Source organism: Plecotus auritus (assembly GCF_963455305.1).
Source record: "Plecotus auritus genome assembly, chromosome: 4".
Lineage (NCBI taxonomy): Eukaryota > Metazoa > Chordata > Mammalia > Chiroptera > Vespertilionidae > Plecotus > Plecotus auritus.
This window is the reverse complement of record NC_137775.1, coordinates 150,941,800-150,962,752: the sequence shown is the minus strand read 5'-3', so window position 1 is coordinate 150,962,752 and position 20,953 is coordinate 150,941,800. Positions and strand designations below refer to the sequence as shown.

The 20,953-nt window shown below is 38.1% G+C and overlaps 1 protein-coding gene across 2 annotated transcripts in view; it reads right to left on the bottom strand.

Annotated features, from left to right (window-relative positions):
- The window catches only part of ORC5 (origin recognition complex subunit 5), an 82,665-nt gene that overhangs the window by 2,082 nt on the left and 59,630 nt on the right, over window positions 1–20,953 (bottom strand). Inside the window, exons 13-14 of one of the 2 annotated variants that reach the window (XM_080665920.1) lie at window positions 15,391–15,503; window positions 13,213–13,287 (exon numbers count right to left, since the gene is read on the bottom strand). In XM_080665920.1, the coding sequence (XP_080522046.1) occupies window positions 13,278–13,287; window positions 15,391–15,503 (123 nt within the window). In that variant the 3' untranslated portion in view covers window positions 13,213–13,277. Of the gene's footprint in view, window positions 1–13,212; window positions 13,288–15,390; window positions 15,504–20,953 lie in introns of those variants that run through there. The other variant, XM_080665919.1, reaches the window with a different exon arrangement.

The following is a 20,953-nucleotide window of genomic DNA, read 5'->3' as shown; positions in this document are numbered from 1 at the left end:
AACAAATCACTTTTTGTTTTTTTAAATCATGGTATTGGTTAAAAAGATGTGTTTCAGAGGATCTTAGAAGAAAACATAGTAGCTATTTTTAACCACAGGTAAAAAGGGGAGTGAAATTTGTACATCTCTCCAGGCACCTTTCCCCATAATGACTGGATCTTAAGGTTATAATCCTTAAGTGATAAGGTAAACTTAATGCTGTTTTAATGTCATTTTTCTTTGGCATTGGGTGAAAAAGGAAGTTTAGAAGAAGCAAAAGATTAAAATAATTTAACTTCCAATACTATGGGATTAGAATACATTTGATAGAATATTACATAGCCATACAAAATGATCAATATGAAGAGATACCTACATTAAGAGGGGAAAGGAGAGCAGAGAATTGTACTATGTTGTGACAGCTAAGGATAATTGTTTGTATAACAGACTAAAACTAGAAAAGAAAAAACGCAAATTAAAATATTTGTTACTGGTAGGACTCCTTATTTTACTTAGTAATCTATTTGTCTAACTATAGCACAGTTTGTGCAATAAAATTTTCTTTAATAGAATGAATGAACTGATTTAAAAATACTAAGCATTTAAATGTATTCATTTATAAAAGCTGCATGATATTCTACTCTGCTTTGCCACTGGGAAGTATTCAAGCAAACTGAATCATACAGTTAAAACCTTTTTTATTAAAAATTAAATTAATCAGGAAAAGGATATGTAAGATCATTCCCTTAAAAAACATTTGCTGCTCAACATGTATGACTACCTTTCTCTATTGTCCCACCATCCCCCAATATAAACAGATGACTTGGCAACTGATCCCCAAATATATTATTCTAAGACATGGAAGAATTTGACAGAATAGCCACAAGGGCAACATCAAAAATTATGTAACATATTCCAAAGATAACTTCGTGCTTTAAGGACTTGGAGACAGACAATTCACATTAAAGAAAGTTTGTTTGCTTTTTTAAAGTATATTTATATTGATTTCAGAAAAGAAGGGAGAGAGGGAGAGAGAGATAGAAACATCAATGATGAGAATCATTGATCGGCTGCCTCCTGCAAGCCCCCTACTGGGGATTGAGCCCATAACCCTGGCACATGCTGTTGAAGGTCACTGCTCAACCACAGACCCCCACCCGCTGGCCTAAAGAAAGTTTAACTTACAAAGGGAGTTATGTACTCTGCAAGTACTTTCTCCCGTTTTTCATGGTTTCAGATGCGTATCTCTCTATATAAAAGGCTAAGGGACTGACCATCGTTCGTCCAACCATCCAACCGACTAACCCAGGGGTCCTCAAACTTTTTAAACAGGGGGCCAGTTCACTGTCCCTCAGACCGTTGGAGTGCTGGACTATAGTTTTAAAAAAAAACTATGAACGAATTTCTATGCGCACTGCGGGCCCGGGACGAGTTGGCTGCTAAGCAGGACAGGCAACGGCACCCGGCGGGCCCGATAAATGTCCGATAAATGTCCTTGGCGGGCTGCATGTGGCCCACGGGCCGTAGTTTGAGGATGCCTGGACTAACCAAACCGGACAGTACATATGATGCGCACTGGCAATTTAAAAATAAACATTGACTCACACATGCGTGATACATATAAAGCTCTTGCTGGTGCCAATCTAGACAGAGTAGGAATATTCCTACCTGAACCCGTTTTCAGACATGGTCAGTTATACATTGCTTTCTTTCGAGTTCGAAGAGCATATGATGTGTTGTAAATACTCCATCACAAGGGAAATTAGTTAAGCACTCTGAAAATGTTGTTACTCTTAATGTGGTATACAGGGAGATATTAGAATAAGTTTAATCAGTTTATCAGTCATTGTTTTTATCAGTGTTATTTGTATATCATGTTTTGTTGTTTTTATATCTTGTTTTGTTGTTGTTATATCATGTTGTTATTTCTTCTAATTCATTTCCTTTCAATGTGCATGAATCCATGCACTGGGCCACTAGTTAGATTTATATAAAGACATTTTTAAGTTTTGGGGATAATTTTTATATAGACAGGAGATTCTTTCATAGAATCCAAATTAATTATTTTCTAAAGTAAGTATCTAAAAGAAAATAGGATCAACACAAACAGTGTTGGTGACAATTTGCCCAGGAATAATTCTTAAATCAGAATTTGCAATATTTTAATACAAATTAATTACATGGTATATAGCTATGAATTTAATTTAGCCTTTATCTTTTCATTTCATTTTGTGGATTCTTTTATAACACCAAAATACTTCTTTCTCATGGGGTGCTATTTTATTTCCTTTTACTTTGGTGGGCAGTTTAATTCTTTTCTAGTTTGGTTCTTCTGACAATTTGCAACTGTACAACTTCAATTTGTAATCTTAAGTTATATTGTACTGCCTTCACACTGACTATGGAGGAAAAACAAACTGGAAACCTAGAACTACCATTCATATTAGGTACAGTCCAAGGACAATATTTAATAAGCTGCTCAGTCATCTGTTTTGCCCCATACTCTACCTCTGTATCCTGGGCTCCCTTTCTAGGTAGGACCAGTCTCCTGTTGCTTCTCTGTCCAAATCTTTCCACTGTTCCTCTGTCCAAATCTTTCCACTGTTCCTTGGTCTCTATGACCTCTATCTCTTCCATGATTTTTTTTTTCCCTCTTCTGGGCTAGCTAAACTTTAGGAACCAACCCTTTTCTTTAACTCTTCCCAATGAGGTTTAGACTCTCTCCTGTACCCCAGGTAGTCCTGTCAGGTGGGGTTAAGTCCTTGTGCAAAAAAGCTCTGCTCCTCTGAGACTTAGACCATTCCATTCACCATCCTCTAGCCCCATTTTTTTTTCATTTTTTTAAAATGATTAAGGTATTACATGTGTACTTATCTTCCCATTGCCCCCCACACCCCACTCCCATACATGCCCTCACCCCCCAGTGTCTTGTGTCCATTGGCTATGATTACCTGCATGCATACAAGTCCTTCGGTTGATCTCTTATCTCCCCCCTCTCCCCAACCTTCCTGTTGTAATTTGACTGTTTGATGCTTTACTGCCTCTGCATCTATCTTTTTGTTCATAAGTTTATAATGTTCTTTATTATCCATAAATGAGTGAGATCATGTGGTATTTTTCTTTCACTGACTGGCTTATTTCACTTAGCATAATGCTCTCCATTTCCATCCAGGCTGCTGAAAATGGTAAGAATTCCTTCTTTTTTATAGCAGCATAGTATTGCATTGTGTAGATGTACCATAGTTTTCTGATCCACTCATCTGTTGACGGGCACCTAGGCTGTTTCCAAATCTTAGCTATTGTAAATTGTGCTGCTATGAAGATAGGGGTGTATATATCCTTTCCGATTGGTGTTTCTAGTTTCTTAGGATATATTCCTAGAAGTGGAATTAGTGGGTCAAATGGCAGTTCCATTTCTAGTTTTTTGAGGAAACTCCATACTGTTCTCCACAGTGGCTGCACCAGTTTGCATTTCCACCAGCAGTGCACGAAGGCTCCTTTTTCTCTGCATCCTCGCCAGCACTTGTTGTTTGTTGATTTGTTGATGATTGCCATCCTGACAAGTGTGAAATGGTACCGCATTGTCGTTTTGATTTGCATCTCTTGGATAATTAATGACTTTGAGCATATTTTCATATGTCTCTTGGCCTTCCTTCTGTCTTCTTTCAAAAAGTACCTATATAGGTCCATTGCCCATTTTTTTATTGGGTCGTTTATCTTCCTTTGATTGAGTTGTATGAGTTCCCTGTAAATATTGGAGATTAAACCTTTATCAGTGATAACATTTGCAAATATGCTCTCCCATACAGTGGGGTTTCTTGTTGTTTTCTTGATGATTTCTTTTGCTGTGCAAAAGCTTTTTATTTTGATGTAGTCCCATTTGTTTATTTTCTCTTTAGCTCCCATTGCCCTAGGAGTGGTATAAGTGAAGAAATTGCTTTGGCTTATGTCTGAGATTTCTCTGCCTGTGGATACTTCTAGTATTTTTATGGTTTCCCATCTTATGTTTAAGACCTGTATCCATTTTGAGTTAATTTTTGTGTATGGTGTAAGTTGGTGGTCTAGTTTCATTGTTTTGGATGTATCTGTCCATTTTTCCCAACACCATTTACTGAAGAGACTGTCTTGACTCCATTGTATGTTCATGCCTCCTTTGTCAAATATTAATTGAGCATAGTGGTTTGGGTCAATATCTGGGTTCTCTATTCTGTTGCATTGGTCTATATGTCTATTCTTGTGCCAATACCAGGCTGTTTTGAGAACAGTGGCTTTGTAATACAGCTTGAAATCTGGTATTGAGATCCCTCCTACTTTGTTCTTCTTTCTCAGGATTGCTGTGGCTATTCAGGGTTTTATTTTATTCCAGATGAATTTTTGGAGTTCTTTCTAGGTCTGTGAAATATTCCGTTGGTATTTAAATGGGGAGTGCTTTGAATCTATAGATTGCTTTGAGTAGTATGGACATTATAATGATGTTGATTCTACCAATCCATGAACAAGGTATGCTCTTCCATCTATTTATGTATTTATCTTTTTTTAAAATGTCCTGTAGTTTTCTGAGTAGAGGTCTTTTACCTCCTTAGTTAAGTTTATTCCTAGGTATCTTAATTTTTTTGGTGCGATGGTAAATGGGATTGTTTTCTTAGTCTCTCTTTCTGTAAGTTCCCTGTTTATGTATAGAAATGCCATAGATTTCTTGGCATTGATTTTGTATCCTGCTACATTGCTGAATTCATTTATTAAGTCTACTAATTTTTTGATGGAGTCTTTACGGTTTTCTATGTACAGTATTATGTCATCTGCGAATAAGGACAGTTTTACTTCTTTTCCAATTTGGATGCCTTTTATTTCTTCTTCTTGTCTAATCGCAATGGCTAATACTCCCAGAACTGTGTCAAACAGGAGTGGTGAAAGCGGGCATCCCTGGCTTGCTCCTGTTCTTAGGGGAAATGGTTTTAATTTTTGCCCATTGAGTATGTTGGCTGTGGGTTTGTCATATATGGCTTTTATTATGTTGAGGTATGATCCTTCTATTCCCACCTTGCTGAGAGTTTTTATCAAAAATGGGTGTTTGATTTTGTCAAATGCTTTTTCTGCATCAATTGATATGACTATGTGATTTTTATCTTTCAATTTGTTTATGTGATGTATCACGTTTATTGATTTGTGGATATTGTACCATCCTTGCATTCCTGGGATAAATCCTACTTGGTCATAGTGTATGATCTTTCTGATGTACTGCTGGATCCGATTTGCTAGAATTTTGTTGAGGATTTTGGCATCTATGTTCATGAGGGATATTGGCTTGTAATTCTCTTTCATTGTGTTGTCTTTATCTGATTTTGGTATTAGGGTGATGCTGGCTTCATAGAATGAGCTTGGAAGTGTTCCTTCCTCTTGAATTTTTTGCAGTTGTCTGAGGAAGATAGGTTTTAGTTCTTCTTTGAATGTTTGGTGAAACTCCCGTGAAGCCATCTGGCCCCCGGCTTTTGTTTGCTGGAAGCTTTTTAATGACTGCTTCAATTTCTTCCATAGTTATCGGCCTATTGAGATTTTTAGATTCTTCCTGATTGAGTTTTGGAAGGTTGTATTTTTCTAGGAATATGTTCTTTTCCTCCAGGTTGTCCAGTTTGTTTGAATAGAGTTGTTCATAATATTTTTTAACAATTCTTTGTATTTCTGTGGGGTCTGTTGTTATTTCTCCTCTTTCATTTCTGATTTTGTTTATTTGGGTCCTCTCTCTTTGCTTCTTGGTGAGCCTGGCGAGAGGTTCATCAATCTTGTTTATCCTTTCAAAGAACCAACTCTTGGTTTTGTTGATCTTTTGTATTGTTTCTTTGGTCTCTATGTTGTTTATCTCTGCTATGATCTTTATTATTTCCTTCCTTCTGCTTACACTGGGCTTTTCTTGTTGCTCTCGTTCTAACTCTTTGAGTTATAGGGTTAGATAATTTATTACCATTGTTTCTTGTTTTTTTGCAGTAGGCTTGTAGAGATATGAACTTCCCTCTCAAGACTGCTTTTTTTTTTAAAATATATTTTATTGATTTTTTACAGAGAGGAAGAGAGAGGGATAGAAAGTTAGAAACATCGATGAGAGAGAGACATCGATCAGCTGCCTCCTGCACGCCCCCCACTGGGGATGTGCCCGCAACCCAGGTACATGCCCTTGACCGGAATCGAACCTGGGACCCTTTAGTCCGCAGGCCGACACTCTATCCTCTGAGCCAAACCAGTTAGGGCTCAAGACTGCTTTTGCTGTGTCCCATAGATTTTGGGTTGTTGTGTTTTCATTGTCATTTGTTGCCATGATGTTTTTTTTTTATTTCTTCTTTGATCTCTCTGGTAACCCAGTCATTGTTTAATAGCATGCTATTTAGTCTCCAAGTGTTTGATTTTTTTAGATTTTTTTAATTGTAGTTGATTTCCAGTTTTATGCCATTGTGATCTGAGATGCTTGATATGATTTCTATCTTCTTGAATTTGAAGAGACTTTGCCTGTGTCCTAATATGTGGTCTATCCTTGAAAATGTTCCATGTGCACTGGAGAAGAATGTATATTCTGTAGCTTTGGGGTGAAATGTTCTAAAGATGTCAATTAAGTCCATCTGATCTAGTGTGTCATTTAGGATTGCTGTTTCTTTGCTGATTTTTTGTTTAGTTGATTTGTCCAGTGGTGTCAGTGGGGTATTAAAGTCCCCTACTATGACTGTATTGCTATCAATCTCTCCCTTGATATCTTCCAGAAGTTGTTTTATGTATTTGGGTACTCCTGTATTGGGTGCATATATGTTTACCAGAGTTATATCTTCTTGTTGAATTGCTCCCTTTAGTATTATGTAGTGGCCTTCCTTATCTCTTGTTATGGCCTTTACTTTGAGGTCTATTTTATCAGATATAAGTATCGCAAGCCCAGCTTTTTTTCTCATTTCCATTTGCCTGAAAAATGTTTTTCCATCCCTTCACTCTCAGTCTGTGTGAATGCTTTGTTCTTAGGTGGGTCTCTTGTAGACAGCAAATATATGGGTCATGTTTTCTTATCCATTCAGCTACCCTATGTCTTTGATTGGTGCATTTAATCCATTTACGTTTAATGTTATTATTGACAAGTACATGTTTGTTGTCATATTTTTCCTTAATATTTGTTTCTTCTTGCCTTTCTCTTTCTTCTTTTTACAGCAGTCCCTTTAGCATTTCTTGCATTGCTCGTTTGGTAGTGATAAACTCTCTTAGGCCTTTTTTGTCTGTGAAGCTCCTGATTCCACCTTCAATTTTGAATGATAGCCTTGCTGGGTATAGTATTCTTGGGTTCAGTCCCTTGCTTTGCATCACTTTGTAAATTTCATTCCATTCCCTTCTGGCCTGGAATGTTTCTGTTGAGAAATCCATTGATATTCTAATAGGAGAATCCTTGTAAGTAATTTTCTCTCTCTCTCTGGCAGCCTTTAAGATTCTTACTTTGTCGTTGGTGTTTGCCAATTTAATTATAATGTGTCTTGGTGTCAGTCTTTTAGGGTTCATCTTGTCTGGGACTCTATGTGCTTCCTGGACTTGCATGGTTTTGTTCTTGCCAATATCAGGGAAGTTTTCTGTCATTATTTCTTCAAACAGGTTTTCTATTCCTTGCTTCTCTTCCTCTCCTTCTGGTATCCCTATTATGCAAATATTGTTTCGTTTTCTGTTGTCCCAAAGCTCTCTTAGGCTCTCCACTTGCTTTTTAAGTCCTCTTTCCAGTTGCTGCTGTGTTTGTGTGTTTTTTCCTACCTTGTCTTCTAATTTGCTGATGCGGTCCTCAGCCTCTTCTCGTCTACTGTTTAAGCCTTCCATTGTGTTCTTTATTGCAGCTATGTCATTCTTCATCTCCTCTTGGTTCCTTTTCATGCTGGCGACATTCTCATTCAGCTCCTTATAATTCTCATTGAGTTGTGTGTATTTGTCATCCAGCCATTTAAACATCCTTATAACCATTACTCTGAATTCTTTCTCTGATAAGCTGCTAGCCTCAATTTCATTTAATTCCCTTCGTGGTGATTCCTCTTTTTCTTTCCTTTGGGGATTGCTTTTTTGTCTTCCCATGTTTTCCTGTAATGTTTTAATTGTAGATCCAATTGCTTTGCTACCCAGGTTCTCTTGGGGATGGTGCTACTGGTGTAATCTCTCAGTTCTCCTGGGCTTGGTAATCTAGTGTGGCTCCCTACTTGAGCTATTTGGGTTCTCTTGATGTAGGCCTGTGAGCTTGAGAGGCACAACTGCGGTGTCTAGAAGTCAGCAGCCATGGAGGAGAGTGTCCCAATTTTTGCTGTCCTGCAGCCTTAATTGAAATCACGTGTGCCCAGAAGGGACTCACAGTGGCACCCAGAACCATCTGTTGGGGTGATGGGGCTCAGGGGGCCTGCACTCTGGAAAGGCGTGACTGTGGTGTCCAGAGTTCTGTAGTTGTGGGGTGGGCAGACTCAGCTTTTGCTGCTGCACCTGTGGTGGATAGGCGCTCACTCCCAGTGGCGGCTCACAGGGGCACCTATGGTACGTTTGCCTGCGAGGCACACTGAAGCACACTGAAGGGCCCTGGCAATGTAGCCGTGTAATTGAGGTGCCTGTGGGCAGGTATCCAGGATGAGTGAATTCAGAATTTCTACTGCTGGGGGGGAGTGCGCCCGTTTGTCCAAGATCACACCCAGGGAGAGCTCACAGTGGCTTCCACGAGCACCCTGTGGGTAGAAGGGTTCAGGGTGCCTGCCTGTTGGAAATTTGCATCTGTGGAGGTGAGTTTGCTGGCGCAGAGCTCTGACGCACTCTGAGGGGTCCTAGCACTGAGGTTGAGCAGCTGGGGTGAATGTGGGCAGTTATTCAGGAAGAGGGATTTCAGATTTTCTACTGTGGGGCAGCGTGCCCTTGTCTGTGCAGAATCACACCCAGCAGAGTCTCACAGCTGCTCCCCCAGCGTGCTGTGGGTAGATGGGCTCAGGGGTCCTGCTCCTTGGAAATGCATGCCTGTGGCGGTGCCTTTGCCTGCGCAGAGCTCTGATGCACTCTGAGGGGCCCTTGCACTGAAGTTGCACAGCTGGGGTGTCCCTGGGCAGTTATTCAGGAAGAGGGAGTTCAGGATTTCTACTGCAGGGCCGCACACCCTTGTTTGTACAAAATCACACCCGCGGGGGCTCCCAATGGCTCCCAGGCGCTGCCTACAGAGTGGTGTGCCCTGGATGTCTGCGTGTGCTGGAAACGCGCGAATGTTTTGTCCGGAGTTCCGCCGCTGGGGAGGGGGAGGTTGCACTTATTGCTGCCGAGTGATGCACCTTTGGAGGTGGAGATCCTAGGGGCCACGGGTCTGCGGTTGGGGCAGCGGGATTTTAGCTGGAGTGGCTGCTGGGTCGCGGGGCAGTTCCAAGGCCTGTCTGGTTGGTGGTGCTGATGAATTCTTAAAAAAGGCCGTTCTACCCTTCAAGATGGCGTGGGCTCTGTGCCGGAGTCCCGCAGTCCAGGGAGTGCCTGCAGCGGTGGTAGTCACTCCTTGTCTAAGAGAGCCTGGTCTGCCAGCCCTTGCTGCTCCTACGGGGCTTTAACTGACCCTTACTCACTCACACACACCACACAGATCCACACACTCTCTTTTCATACTCTCACTCACTCACTTCTTCTCCCTCACCTCTATCCTGCCAGCCGCAATCTTCCGAAATCTCCTCTAGCCCCTTTATCACCATTCTTACTCACTGAATAATGTAGCATCCAGTTTAGACTACCTTTCCATCCCAAGATCTACATGAGCCTTAGTGACTTCACTGCACACTTGTCTTTTTTAACCTTCAGTGGTCTTCTATGATCTATGATCAAACTGAGATGTTCTTTTCTAAAAACAAATTTGTACGTTCTACCCTCTGATCTCCAAACTCTTCCTTTAAGCTATCTGGAACACCTATCAGATAACCAGTTCATATACCCCTTTATTTTATTCTGATCAACAAATACTTACTGAGTATCTATGTGCCAGGCACTTAGCCCTCCATTAGCTTTACTTTCTTCCTCCCTCCCCCTCCTAGCTTAGACTCCACGGTTTGACACTTCAAGTGTTCACTAGCTAGCACTCACTGAATTCACCTGGCAAAACCCCAATCTTATGTGATTTCAATTATATTCTTTTGCTGTTCCAGTACCCACCATATTTCTGGAATGCTGTTGGAGATCACAAGTTTCACATATCGCTGCCACTGTAAATTCAAGGTCAGGAACCTCAACTGGGGCCTCAACACTCTCAGCAAGTTGCTTTCCTTGTCAGCAGTTTCTTTCCCTTCCCCACAGCAGCTATTCGAAATATCTATATTCCTCTCAAACTGTTACCACTTCTGAATTTAGTCTGAATTTTCCCCCTTCCTATACAGGTAAAATAGGAACCTCAGATCAGAATTCCCTCAACTTCTTACTACCAAAGCTTGACACTCAACTCTATCTGAATACACTTTTCCTCTTGTTTTAATGCAAAAGGATTCTCCTCCTCAGCTAAGGCTATTTCTTCCTAAACCCCATGCTTATATACCATTCCAAGGACTTTATGATGCTTTAAATTAATCTCTCTCTGATGTGTATTATTAACTTTCCTTCCCTAGCAGTCCTTTCCCATCACCACCTAAATATGCTCAAATCTTTAAAAAAATAATGACCCTCTCACAATACCTTTAATAGGTAATAATCCTCTCTCTTCCTCTTTATGGCAAAACATTCTAGATTATAGGCTCAGGGGGATAGAACAGAGATCTGTTATACTTGTTGCTATATCCACAAAACCTAGCACAGTGGTCAGCAAACTCATTAGTCAACAAAGCCAAATATCAACAGTACAACGATTGAAATTTCTTTTGAGAGCCAAATTTTTTAAACTTAAACTTCTTATAACGTCACTTCTTCAAAATAGACTGGCCCAGGCCGTGGTATTTTGTGGAAGAGCCACACTCAAGGGGCCTAAGAGCCGCATGTGGCTTGCGAGCCGCAGTTTACTGACCACTGGCCTAGCACAATGATTATAATAACACAATAAATGTTAAATAAAGACATTTTCTCTATTTGCTGCTTCTACTTTCTTATAAGTACTATTTAAATACACTATAATCTGACATCCACCCACTGTATTCCTGAAAGTGTCCCTGATAAAGATATAAATGACTGCTGTATCGTTAAATTGGATAGACTCCACTTAATTTCTTGGCAGCAACTGACAATTTTGACCATCATTCTGTTCCCTTAGGTTTTCCTTGTATATACTTTATAAATAACTGCTTTATCCACTTAAGCTCATATTTAACCATTTAACTCCATGTTCTTATCCTTGAAAAGTATGATTTTTTAATAACTACATAGTGTTTCTTTAAATAAGAATTTACAATAAATTACTGATCCATTCCCTTATTTTGGACATTTAGGTTGTGTCCTGTGATCTAATTGTTGGTTCTCTGCCACAAGTGTCTGGATATAGGCCTACCTACCTCTCTTTTGGCAACTATACTTGGGATCTCCTTTCTCCACCAGGCCTCGAATATGGAATGAGACTTTGCCTCTTTAGGTCCCTTCTTGCTGCCCCAAAAGACAAGCCCACAATGGTCCCCTTTCATCTGAAGTTTTATTGCTAATCACTATAGGAAAACATGCAAAATTTATATATTTAGCATATACTAAGTTTAAAGCATTGTGCTAGGTTTGAAATAAAGTGGGGATTGACACAAACACAGTCTCTGAGTTTCGTGTACTTATACTGGAGAAAGATGAATTCTAATTATTAAGTTAATTAGTTAAAATTCTAATTATTAGAACATGACAATGGGAGCTGTATGACTGTGGGGGGCTGGAGGTTGGATGATTGTCATGGTATACTTGAGGTTTCTTCAGCCATTAGCTAACGGAGAGGAGGAGTTGGATTCCCATCTTTGCCACATATATGCAAAGATGGGGATCACAAAGTGAATATGAAGAACTGAAAAAGCCAGACAGATTGAAGTACAAATACCTAGGAGAGAAGACGTGTGTGCCAGACATGGCAGGGCACAAAGCCAGGGCCAGATCACTGGGCCCTTGTAGGCTATTTTAAGATTCTGTTTTCAGCCAAAACCGGTTTGGCTCAGTGGATAGAGCATCAGCCTGCGGAATGAAGGGTCCCGGGTTCGATTCCGGTCAAGGGCATGTACCTTGATTGCGGGCACACCCCCAGTGGGTGGTGTGCAGGAGGCAGCTGATCGATGTTTCTCTCTCATCGATGTTTCTAGCTCTCTATCCCTCTCCCTTCCTCTCTGTAAAATATCAATAAAATATATTAAAAAATAAATAAATAAATAAATAAATAAAATAAACGTATTGTATAAAAAAAAAAAAAAGAAAGATTCTGTTTTTATTCCTATTTAGAGTTATATAAAACTATTAAAGACTTAAGTAGCAGGGTGACATTACATTTTTATAAGGTCATTTTGGCTATAGTGTGGACAACAAATTAAAGTAGATAGGAGACTAATTAAGAGGTTACTAGAGAAGAGGTTGTGGTGGCTTGGTCTAGAGGGATAACAGTACAAGTGGTAAAAGTGAATGACTTTGAGATCAATAGGTGGGACTTCTAGGCTCAGCAGGACTAATGCTTGGATACGGAGAGTGTGAGAGAGAGCAATGTCAAGAACCCTTGATTTCAGCCTGTGAAACATGGCAGACTGCAGTGCTGATCACTGAAATAAGGACATGGGATGAAAGCTGGATCATTACGTTTTTGTTGGCAGGCAGAAGTAGAGGTTAGAATTTCTGAGTTCAGTTTTGGAAATGTATTGATATAACTGGGAAACATCCAATAAAGGAAAGAAATATTGGAAGAAAAGTCTGGCCTTGACAATTAAAGAATTATTAATCTATAGATGGTGTTAAAGTCATGAGTATACTAAAACTGACTAGGAAAAAAATATATGAAAAAAGAGCCAAGCCTCAAGGACCAGCCACATTTAAAGGTAGGGTGGATAGGATAAGCTAACAAATGTGCTTTATAAAACAAACAAAAAACAAGAAAACAAACAACAAAAAACAAACAGCCAAAGAATAAAGAGACTGTAACCATGGGCTGTAAGAGAAAACAGTTTTAAGAAAAACAGAGCAAGAAGCCTACAGTGTTAGATGCCACAGAGTGGACAAAGAGCCTCAGGAATAAAAAGTGTCCCGGGGAAATGGGGAGAGCAGAGGTGGAAGAATCCGCCTCAGATAGGAAGAGGGACTCACCCTGCTGAAAAAGAAAGAAGATTGGCACCAATGCAGGCAGTTGAAGGAGTTCTCAACTTCTGGTCTTAATTTGTTCTGTGAAACAGAGTGAATCCAAACATAGTGCATACAGATGTTAGGATCTGTGGTCTGAATAGAGTCAAGAATCTAGGTTGAAAAGAAGTCTGTGAACCATGTACTCCAGTCTTCAGTACATGAGGTGGTATGGTTAGGAGGTTGTTGATAATAATCAACCATAGGAGAAGAGGGAAATAGAGCCAGATTGTATGAGTCTCAAAAAAGCCCCTATTTTTATAAGCATTTGAGGTTAGTAACAATCTGGAAGTGGCAACAAGGAAAAATGATGCTAGGAACCCCGCAGCCCTGGTTGGGGTTTGAGAAATAAGTAGCTACCACTACAGAGAACTCTGGGGGAAGGAACATCCCCAGGTAATAATCAGGTTTTCATTATGGCAGAATGTTAGGAGAGTGGAAGAGTGCCGATGTGGAAAGACAGAGGTAGTTACTCTTTGGACACTGTCCATAGAAAGTGAGGAAGAATAAGAAAACAAAGTTAACAAAGCAAATCACAGAATTGCCAAGGTCTGGGGCAAAATTCCAGGTCTACATTCCCTGCTCCCTTCTGAAGAGGTAAATGGAAGTGCATTTCTCTGGATGGGTCTAACATCACTGATACTGTGGATTAATTAAAGCCCAATTCAGTTTGGTTCACTGTATATTCTCCATACTGAGCATTCACAAATCTCTGCCCTGTTCATGATTATGCTGGTGCACGACTCAACACATTTAAAGCAATGACAAAATTGCTGAAATAAAGGTGCTTCATTCAAAAGTTATGCCTTTGATGTAGGCTCTTAGATACAGAATTATTAATATCATTGTTTGGAAAAAGAAAGTTATTGCCTTATGGTCATACTGAATACAGTCAAAAAATATTTTGCTCAATTTCTTCTGTGTAAAAATTTGCCCAATTTTATTGTAACAACACATTTCAAAAACCTTATTTTATGTTTTAGAGTCTACATGCCAAAATACCTCAAATACCTGCATCATATAATCACAGATCTTTTAATTCAGAAGAAATTTCAGAGTACAGGCTGCTAACCTGTACACTTTAGAACTTCAATTCATTAGAGATCTGCAAATCCATAATGTCAAGCACTGTTTTTAGCCTGAATAAATAATGTTTCATGTCTATGTGTTATTAATTTGAAATAAATGTACATACTCTCATGATTAATTTTAAAAGGATATTAAAATAAAATTATCATATTCAAAAAGGCTGGGAAGCACTGTTTTATGGATTATCTTTTGCCACATTCCAGTCTACATTCACATTACCCCTTCTACTACAAGTCCTAACAGATTGTTATCCAGCTGCAACCATGAGATGAAGTAATTTACTCATATAAAATGGATGGAACATTTTCCCTAACAGCAAATACACCTCTTTGTGAGAACGCGTTACATTTTTAGACAGCTCTCATTTCGACAAACAGTTCTTTCCTAGAACTTCTAATGCTCTATGATTACTCAGAATTAGTTCCATCCATTTTGTACATGACAACCCCTGAAATACCTGAGACGGCTACCATATCCTTCATAAGGTTTTTTCTCATACCCTGTCCCTCAGTCAGACATGGTTCTCCTCATTCTACCACTGTCCTCCTGCCTTCTCCTCAGCATATACCCATTTTTTAATGCCCCTCTTAAAACTCCAAGCACCGAACACCAGATTTGGCCTGCCTAAGGCAACACCATAGTAGACAGACCTATTACACCCCTTAAATGAGAGACACCAGGATTTTTAAAACCATGTAGTCAGCTCAAATACCCAGAACTTAAGCCAAGTCTCTCCCACCTTGTTTTATCACATAGGAGAGTTTTTTTGTAGTTAACTGTTGTTAAATCTGACCTTCCTACTATGGGACCATTTTTCCATTCTGTTGTCTTTCAGAATCTTAATTTTTGCCATCCAACATATGAGCTAATTCTCCCAATTTTATGCCATTTGTAAATTTGATGAGAGGGTTCATTTTACAGTGAAACTTATTCATTCGTGGTACTTAAATAATCTTTCCTTGCTTAAATGACTAATGACATTACATTAATTTTTATATTTAGTATATAATTTACATAATCCAAGACATTTTATGTTCACAATTACTCTATGCTTACCTAGCGATAGCTCTGATGAAGTCTAGAGATACTGTGCATTTGTATTTTGGTCCATCAAGCTGATCATCATGGCCAACCAGGGTTAATAGCTGCAAGGTCACTAGAGAGGTAATCTAAATGTAAGAAAGCATTTTTATGAGAAAATGTAGCAATGAGTACATCATGTCTTTATTTCTAAAACACTTTATAGTTCCTTTGATAAAAATATATAACTGAATTCACAAGAATATGTACAAAGAATGTTACTACTTTGAAATGTATACTAGTATACACAAATTTGTAGATATGCTTAATGTCCTAGTTAGTCCAACTAACAGTCACTAAGGATTCCATGAGACAGCTTTGTTCCATTAATGAGTCATATACAACTGCTAACCTTTAAAAAACTACAAATAAATCACATTCCTTCTCTCTACTTAAGGGTTTTATGGAGTTTCTAAATACCTCAGAATATCAAATGTACACTCCCTTGAGAATTGAGTTAAAATGTAGATGTGGACCTTTTTCAGAGTTGAGTAGCTGTTAAGACAAGCAATAAGAAATATATCCTTCTGACCTGGGCTTAGTCTTGCTTTAAAAACTGATCACCAATTAAATAATCAGGACAACACCAGAAGGATTGTACCAAACTAAAAACAACCAAAGATTTGCTATAACAAGATCCCTACTCAAGGAAATTCCTAAACTGTACCTTCAAGAGAAAGAGATCCCACTTAGAAGGTCTAAAATGTAAGGAATGAAGAATAAATAGTGTATACAATGGTATATCTAAAAAATTTTCCTGTATAGCTAATAATAATAATGTATTATGGGTTTAAAAATAGGATAGCCTGGCCAGTACAGCTTAGTGGCTGAGTGTCGACCCAGGAACCAAGAGGTCACCGGTTTAATTCCCGGTCAGGGCACATGCCCAGGTTTTGGGCTTGATCCCCAGTAAGGGGGTGTGCAAGAGGCAGCCGATCTATGATGTTTCTCTCTCATCTATGTCTTTCTCTCAATTCCTCTCCCTTCCCCTCTCTCTCTAAAAAAATAAATAAATAAAAACAGGATAAATACACAATACCAGTAATATAAAAATTGGAAGTGGAGAAAATAAAATAGGAATGTTCTAAGGTCCTGTGGCATCTGAGAGAAAAATATAAGTATTCATTAACTTTCAACTTTGGTCATTTAAGTATGAATACGCATTTATATTATAATTTTTTGTGTAGCAAGTAAGAGAATAGAAACAAGAGTAAGTACATCTAAATTAGTAGAGTGGGGAAAAACTAAATTATAAAAAGTATCAATCTGAAGAAAATTAAAAGAAAATAAAAACAGGTATGACAAATAAAAAATATGAAACAAGATAATATAAACAAAATTACAATAGTAACTATAAGTAAACTAACTAAATACTACAAATAAAAGAAAAAGATTGACTGATTGAAAAAACAAACCCAACTATATACTGCTTAGAAGAGATACATCTAGAACAGAAGACTATATAAGAAGGTTAAAAGTCAAAGGACAGAATAAGACACATCAAATACTAAAAAGAAAAATGAAGATATATTAAAACAGATTTTAAAAGAGGTTTAAAGAAAGGCCCTGAGATCATATCTCTTACAATATGAGTTGCTTGAGACCTTTAGTATGACAGGATGAGACAGAATAGGATGGGGAAACAAGGGGTACTGGAGTCTTTGGGGGAAAGTAAGTATTGCTGAAAGTCAAGACAACCTTGTATCCCTTCCAGTTTAGAAACAGGTAGGAATCATGATAAAAGCAGGCCTGAAATTGTAACAAGTGAGAGATACAGAAAACAGTTAATAGTCTACTATTGCAAAATATATTCATTAACTTCAATCCATTTGCTAAATAAAGTAGGTTAGTAATAGTCATTTGAAACTCATGCATTAATCTCCCTTTATTATTATTTTTTAAATTTATTTTTATTGATTTCAGAGCAGACGGGAGAGAGAAAGAGAAACATCAATGATGAGAAAGAACCATTGATCGGCTGCCTCCTGCACGCCCCCTACTGGGGGTCGAGCCCACAACCCAGGCATGTGCCCTTGACTAGAATCGAACCTGGGACTTTTCAGTCCACAGGCCAACGCTCTATCCACTGAGCCAAACCGGTAGGGCTCCCTTTATTATTAATGGCAGGTTTCTTTAGTTCTTTTTCTTTTAATATAAAAGAAACCACTGATTACCTTTTATTTTGCCAGTGGCATTTCTTTATAATAGAATTATAACTTATACTTTCCTGTGCTTTAAATATCCTTATATTTGATCAATTCTTTAACTTGAATAATATACTAAATTACTCTTCTTCCATATTTTTCATAAACACAAAATCAGCCCTTGAGTTAAAATTTCAAGAATATTTTCAGATACCTTACAGTATTATATTACTTTTACCACATCAGTTACAAAGACAGTAAGTTGAACCAGAGAGTTCCTTAAAGTCACTCAGTTCTACCAGGATTTCATGGATATATTAATCATATAAATTGTGCAAAAAACACAGTATCATTTTAAGATGTAGCAGTCAAAAGGCATTTCCAAAATATTAAGAAAATTGCTCAATTTGGGGGGAAGTGATCTGATCTAGGAAAAGCTAATACAAAAAAATTTAAGCCAAAATGGAGTAAATAAGGATGTGATTTTTCACATTAAAAAAATACCAATTTCAGAGATTTGTTATTTCTTGACTTTACCATATGAACGCAAAAACAACATACAAAGTTTAGAAGAACATTCCATAATGCACTGTACAAATGTACCAACAATTTATTTATTTTTAAAATATATTTTGATTTTTTTACAGAGAGGAAGGGAGAGGGATAGAGAGTTAGAAACATCGATGAAAGAGAAACATCGATCAGCTGCCTCCTGCATACCCCCTACTGGGGATGTGCCCGCAACCAAGGTACATGCCCTTGACCGGAATTGAACCTGGGACCCACCCTTCAGTCGGCAGGCCACTGAGCCGAACCGGTTAGGGCTGTACCAACAATTTAAAAGTACTTTGCCAGTTTATTAAAATATTGCTAGAGCAAAACTGAAAAAAAAATCAAGTACAAAGATTAACTTATGGGCCAACACTGTGAATCTGATACCTAAATTTATACCTAAATAAGAAGTTCTGCAAAAATATATACAACTTTGGGAAAATTATTTCTATGCATGTAGAAGTTCAAGAATATCCACCTTCTCCATTATTCTAGTCTTAAATTTTTTTTTTTTGCAATTGCATATTCATTAAACTCTTGAGGACTTGCTCTGGGTACTGTGCATTCAAAGATGAATAGGATCACAGAAAATACTGATTTATTTCCTTGCCCAAATTTAAATGTTCATGACAATATGATGAAGTCATATCTCCACACTGGTAATAGTACCTAAATAGCTTGATATGGTCAGTGGGCATATGACAGAAGTATTAGTCAGTGAAAGTATTCATGGTCCAGATTCATAGTGGTGTCTCGGTTTTGTATACATGCATGTGTATGTATAATGTGGAGATGGGACCACAGTCTTTCCCATCTGCTGCAGTAGCCATTCCTGTTGTTAGGGTCCTAAATGCAGAAAGTGATTTAGAGTAAGGCTCTAGTTCCAACAAAGAATAAATTGAAATACATATTTTAAGTTTATCTTTATTGTTTCAAGTATTACAGATGTCTCCTTTTCCCGCGATTAACCTCCCTCCACCCTGCTCCCACCCCCTCCCCAGGCCTTCACCATACTATTGTCTGTGTCCACGGCTTATACATACTAAATTGAAATATTTTATAGCCATAAAATTAATGTCTTAGACCCGTGGTCGGCAAACTGCGGCTCGCGAGCCACATGCGGCTCTTTAGCCCTTTGAGTGTGGCTCTTCCACAAAATATCACGGCCTGGGCGAGTCTATTTTGAAGAAGTGGCATTAGAAAAAGTTTAAGTTTAAAAAACTTGGCTCTCAAGAGAAATTTCAATCGTTGTACTGTTGATATTTGGCTCTGTTAACTAATGAGTTTGCCGACCACTGTCTTAGACTAACAATTTTGTTGGAGAAAAGCTCTCTAAATAATGGTAAAATATACTTGAATATGCTGAAATCTTTTTTGGCACTAAGTTACAGAAGGCTTCTCATGCCATTGAGCTTTGAATTACCCTGGAAGATATTTCATAAACAAATGCTAACAATAAACCTAAACAGAATGTTTAGAAAGAATAAAAAATCACAGGAGAACTTTTTCTCCAGACAAGGTGACACAGATTCATATTTATTGTTCTTCCCTGCTAAGGACAACTATAAACCCTGGGACTAACATAAGAGACAACCAAAGGAGGACTGCACAAGGTAGAAAGAGGAAGGTAGACGGCACAGGGATGCCAAACTGGATGAACGATATAGGGGCAAGGAATATTCTGACTCCCCACCCAACAGCAGAAGATAACCTGGACTCTGTATCCTCCAATCCCCAATCCAGAAAAGAAAGCTATCTGGGTAGGTTTATTCTTCCCCTGGACTGAACAGGAATAGTGTCAAAAGAAATGGAAATTGTGAATTCTACTTTTCAAAAAACTATCCTTTATGAATAATGTAGAGAAAAACAACTGTCATGTGAGAAAAAAATAAAGAATTTGTCACTAGAAGACTTACCTAAAGGAAGTTCTTCAAACAAAAAGGAAATGGCAAAAGAACCTTAAGCATTAAGAAGGAAGACAGATTGGTGGGAAGAGTAGAAATATAGATAAATCAAATAGACTATCTCCTCATGACTTTTCTAAATCATATTTGATTAAAAATTATACCACTTCCTGATACTCAAAGACAATGACATTTAAAAAGTGGAAAAGTAAAGGAATGTAAATGGAAATAAGGTTACCATACTTTACTGAAAGTGCTAAAATATTGATACCACTTATAAAATTAAACATGCAATTGCCATATTACCCTCGAGCATTTATCCCAAAGAAGTGCATGTTCACACAAAAATCTGTACATGAATCTTCACAGTAGCTTTATTTGTAATAGCCAAAAAACTGGGAAGAACCCAGATGTCCTTCAAAGGGTGAATGGTTAAACAACCTATGCTACGTTCATATTACGAATACTTACTCAGCAATAAAGAAATAATAAACTATTAGCATACACAATAATTTGGATGAATCTCAAGGACTTAATTACACTGAGAAAATGTCAACCTCAAAGTTTACTTACTATATAATTCTATTTATATGAATTCTTGAAATGACAAAATTTTAAAGGTGGTGATTAATGGCTGCCAGGGATTGAGGGAAGGGGCAGGAGGAAAGTGGGTATGGTTATCAAAGAAGGGGTCCTTGAGATGATGGCACTGGTCTGTATCATGACCGGTGGAAAATATACAAACTTACACATGGACTAAAATTTCACATACCAAATACGCACTAACATATATACAAATTAATACATGTAAAAGTGGGAAATTTGAATAAGATCTATGGATCGTATAAACTCCTGGTTGTGATATTGTACTACAGTTTTGCAAGATGTTACTATTGGGGAAAACTGAGAAAAGGGCACATAGTAAGAGATAGCCCATAT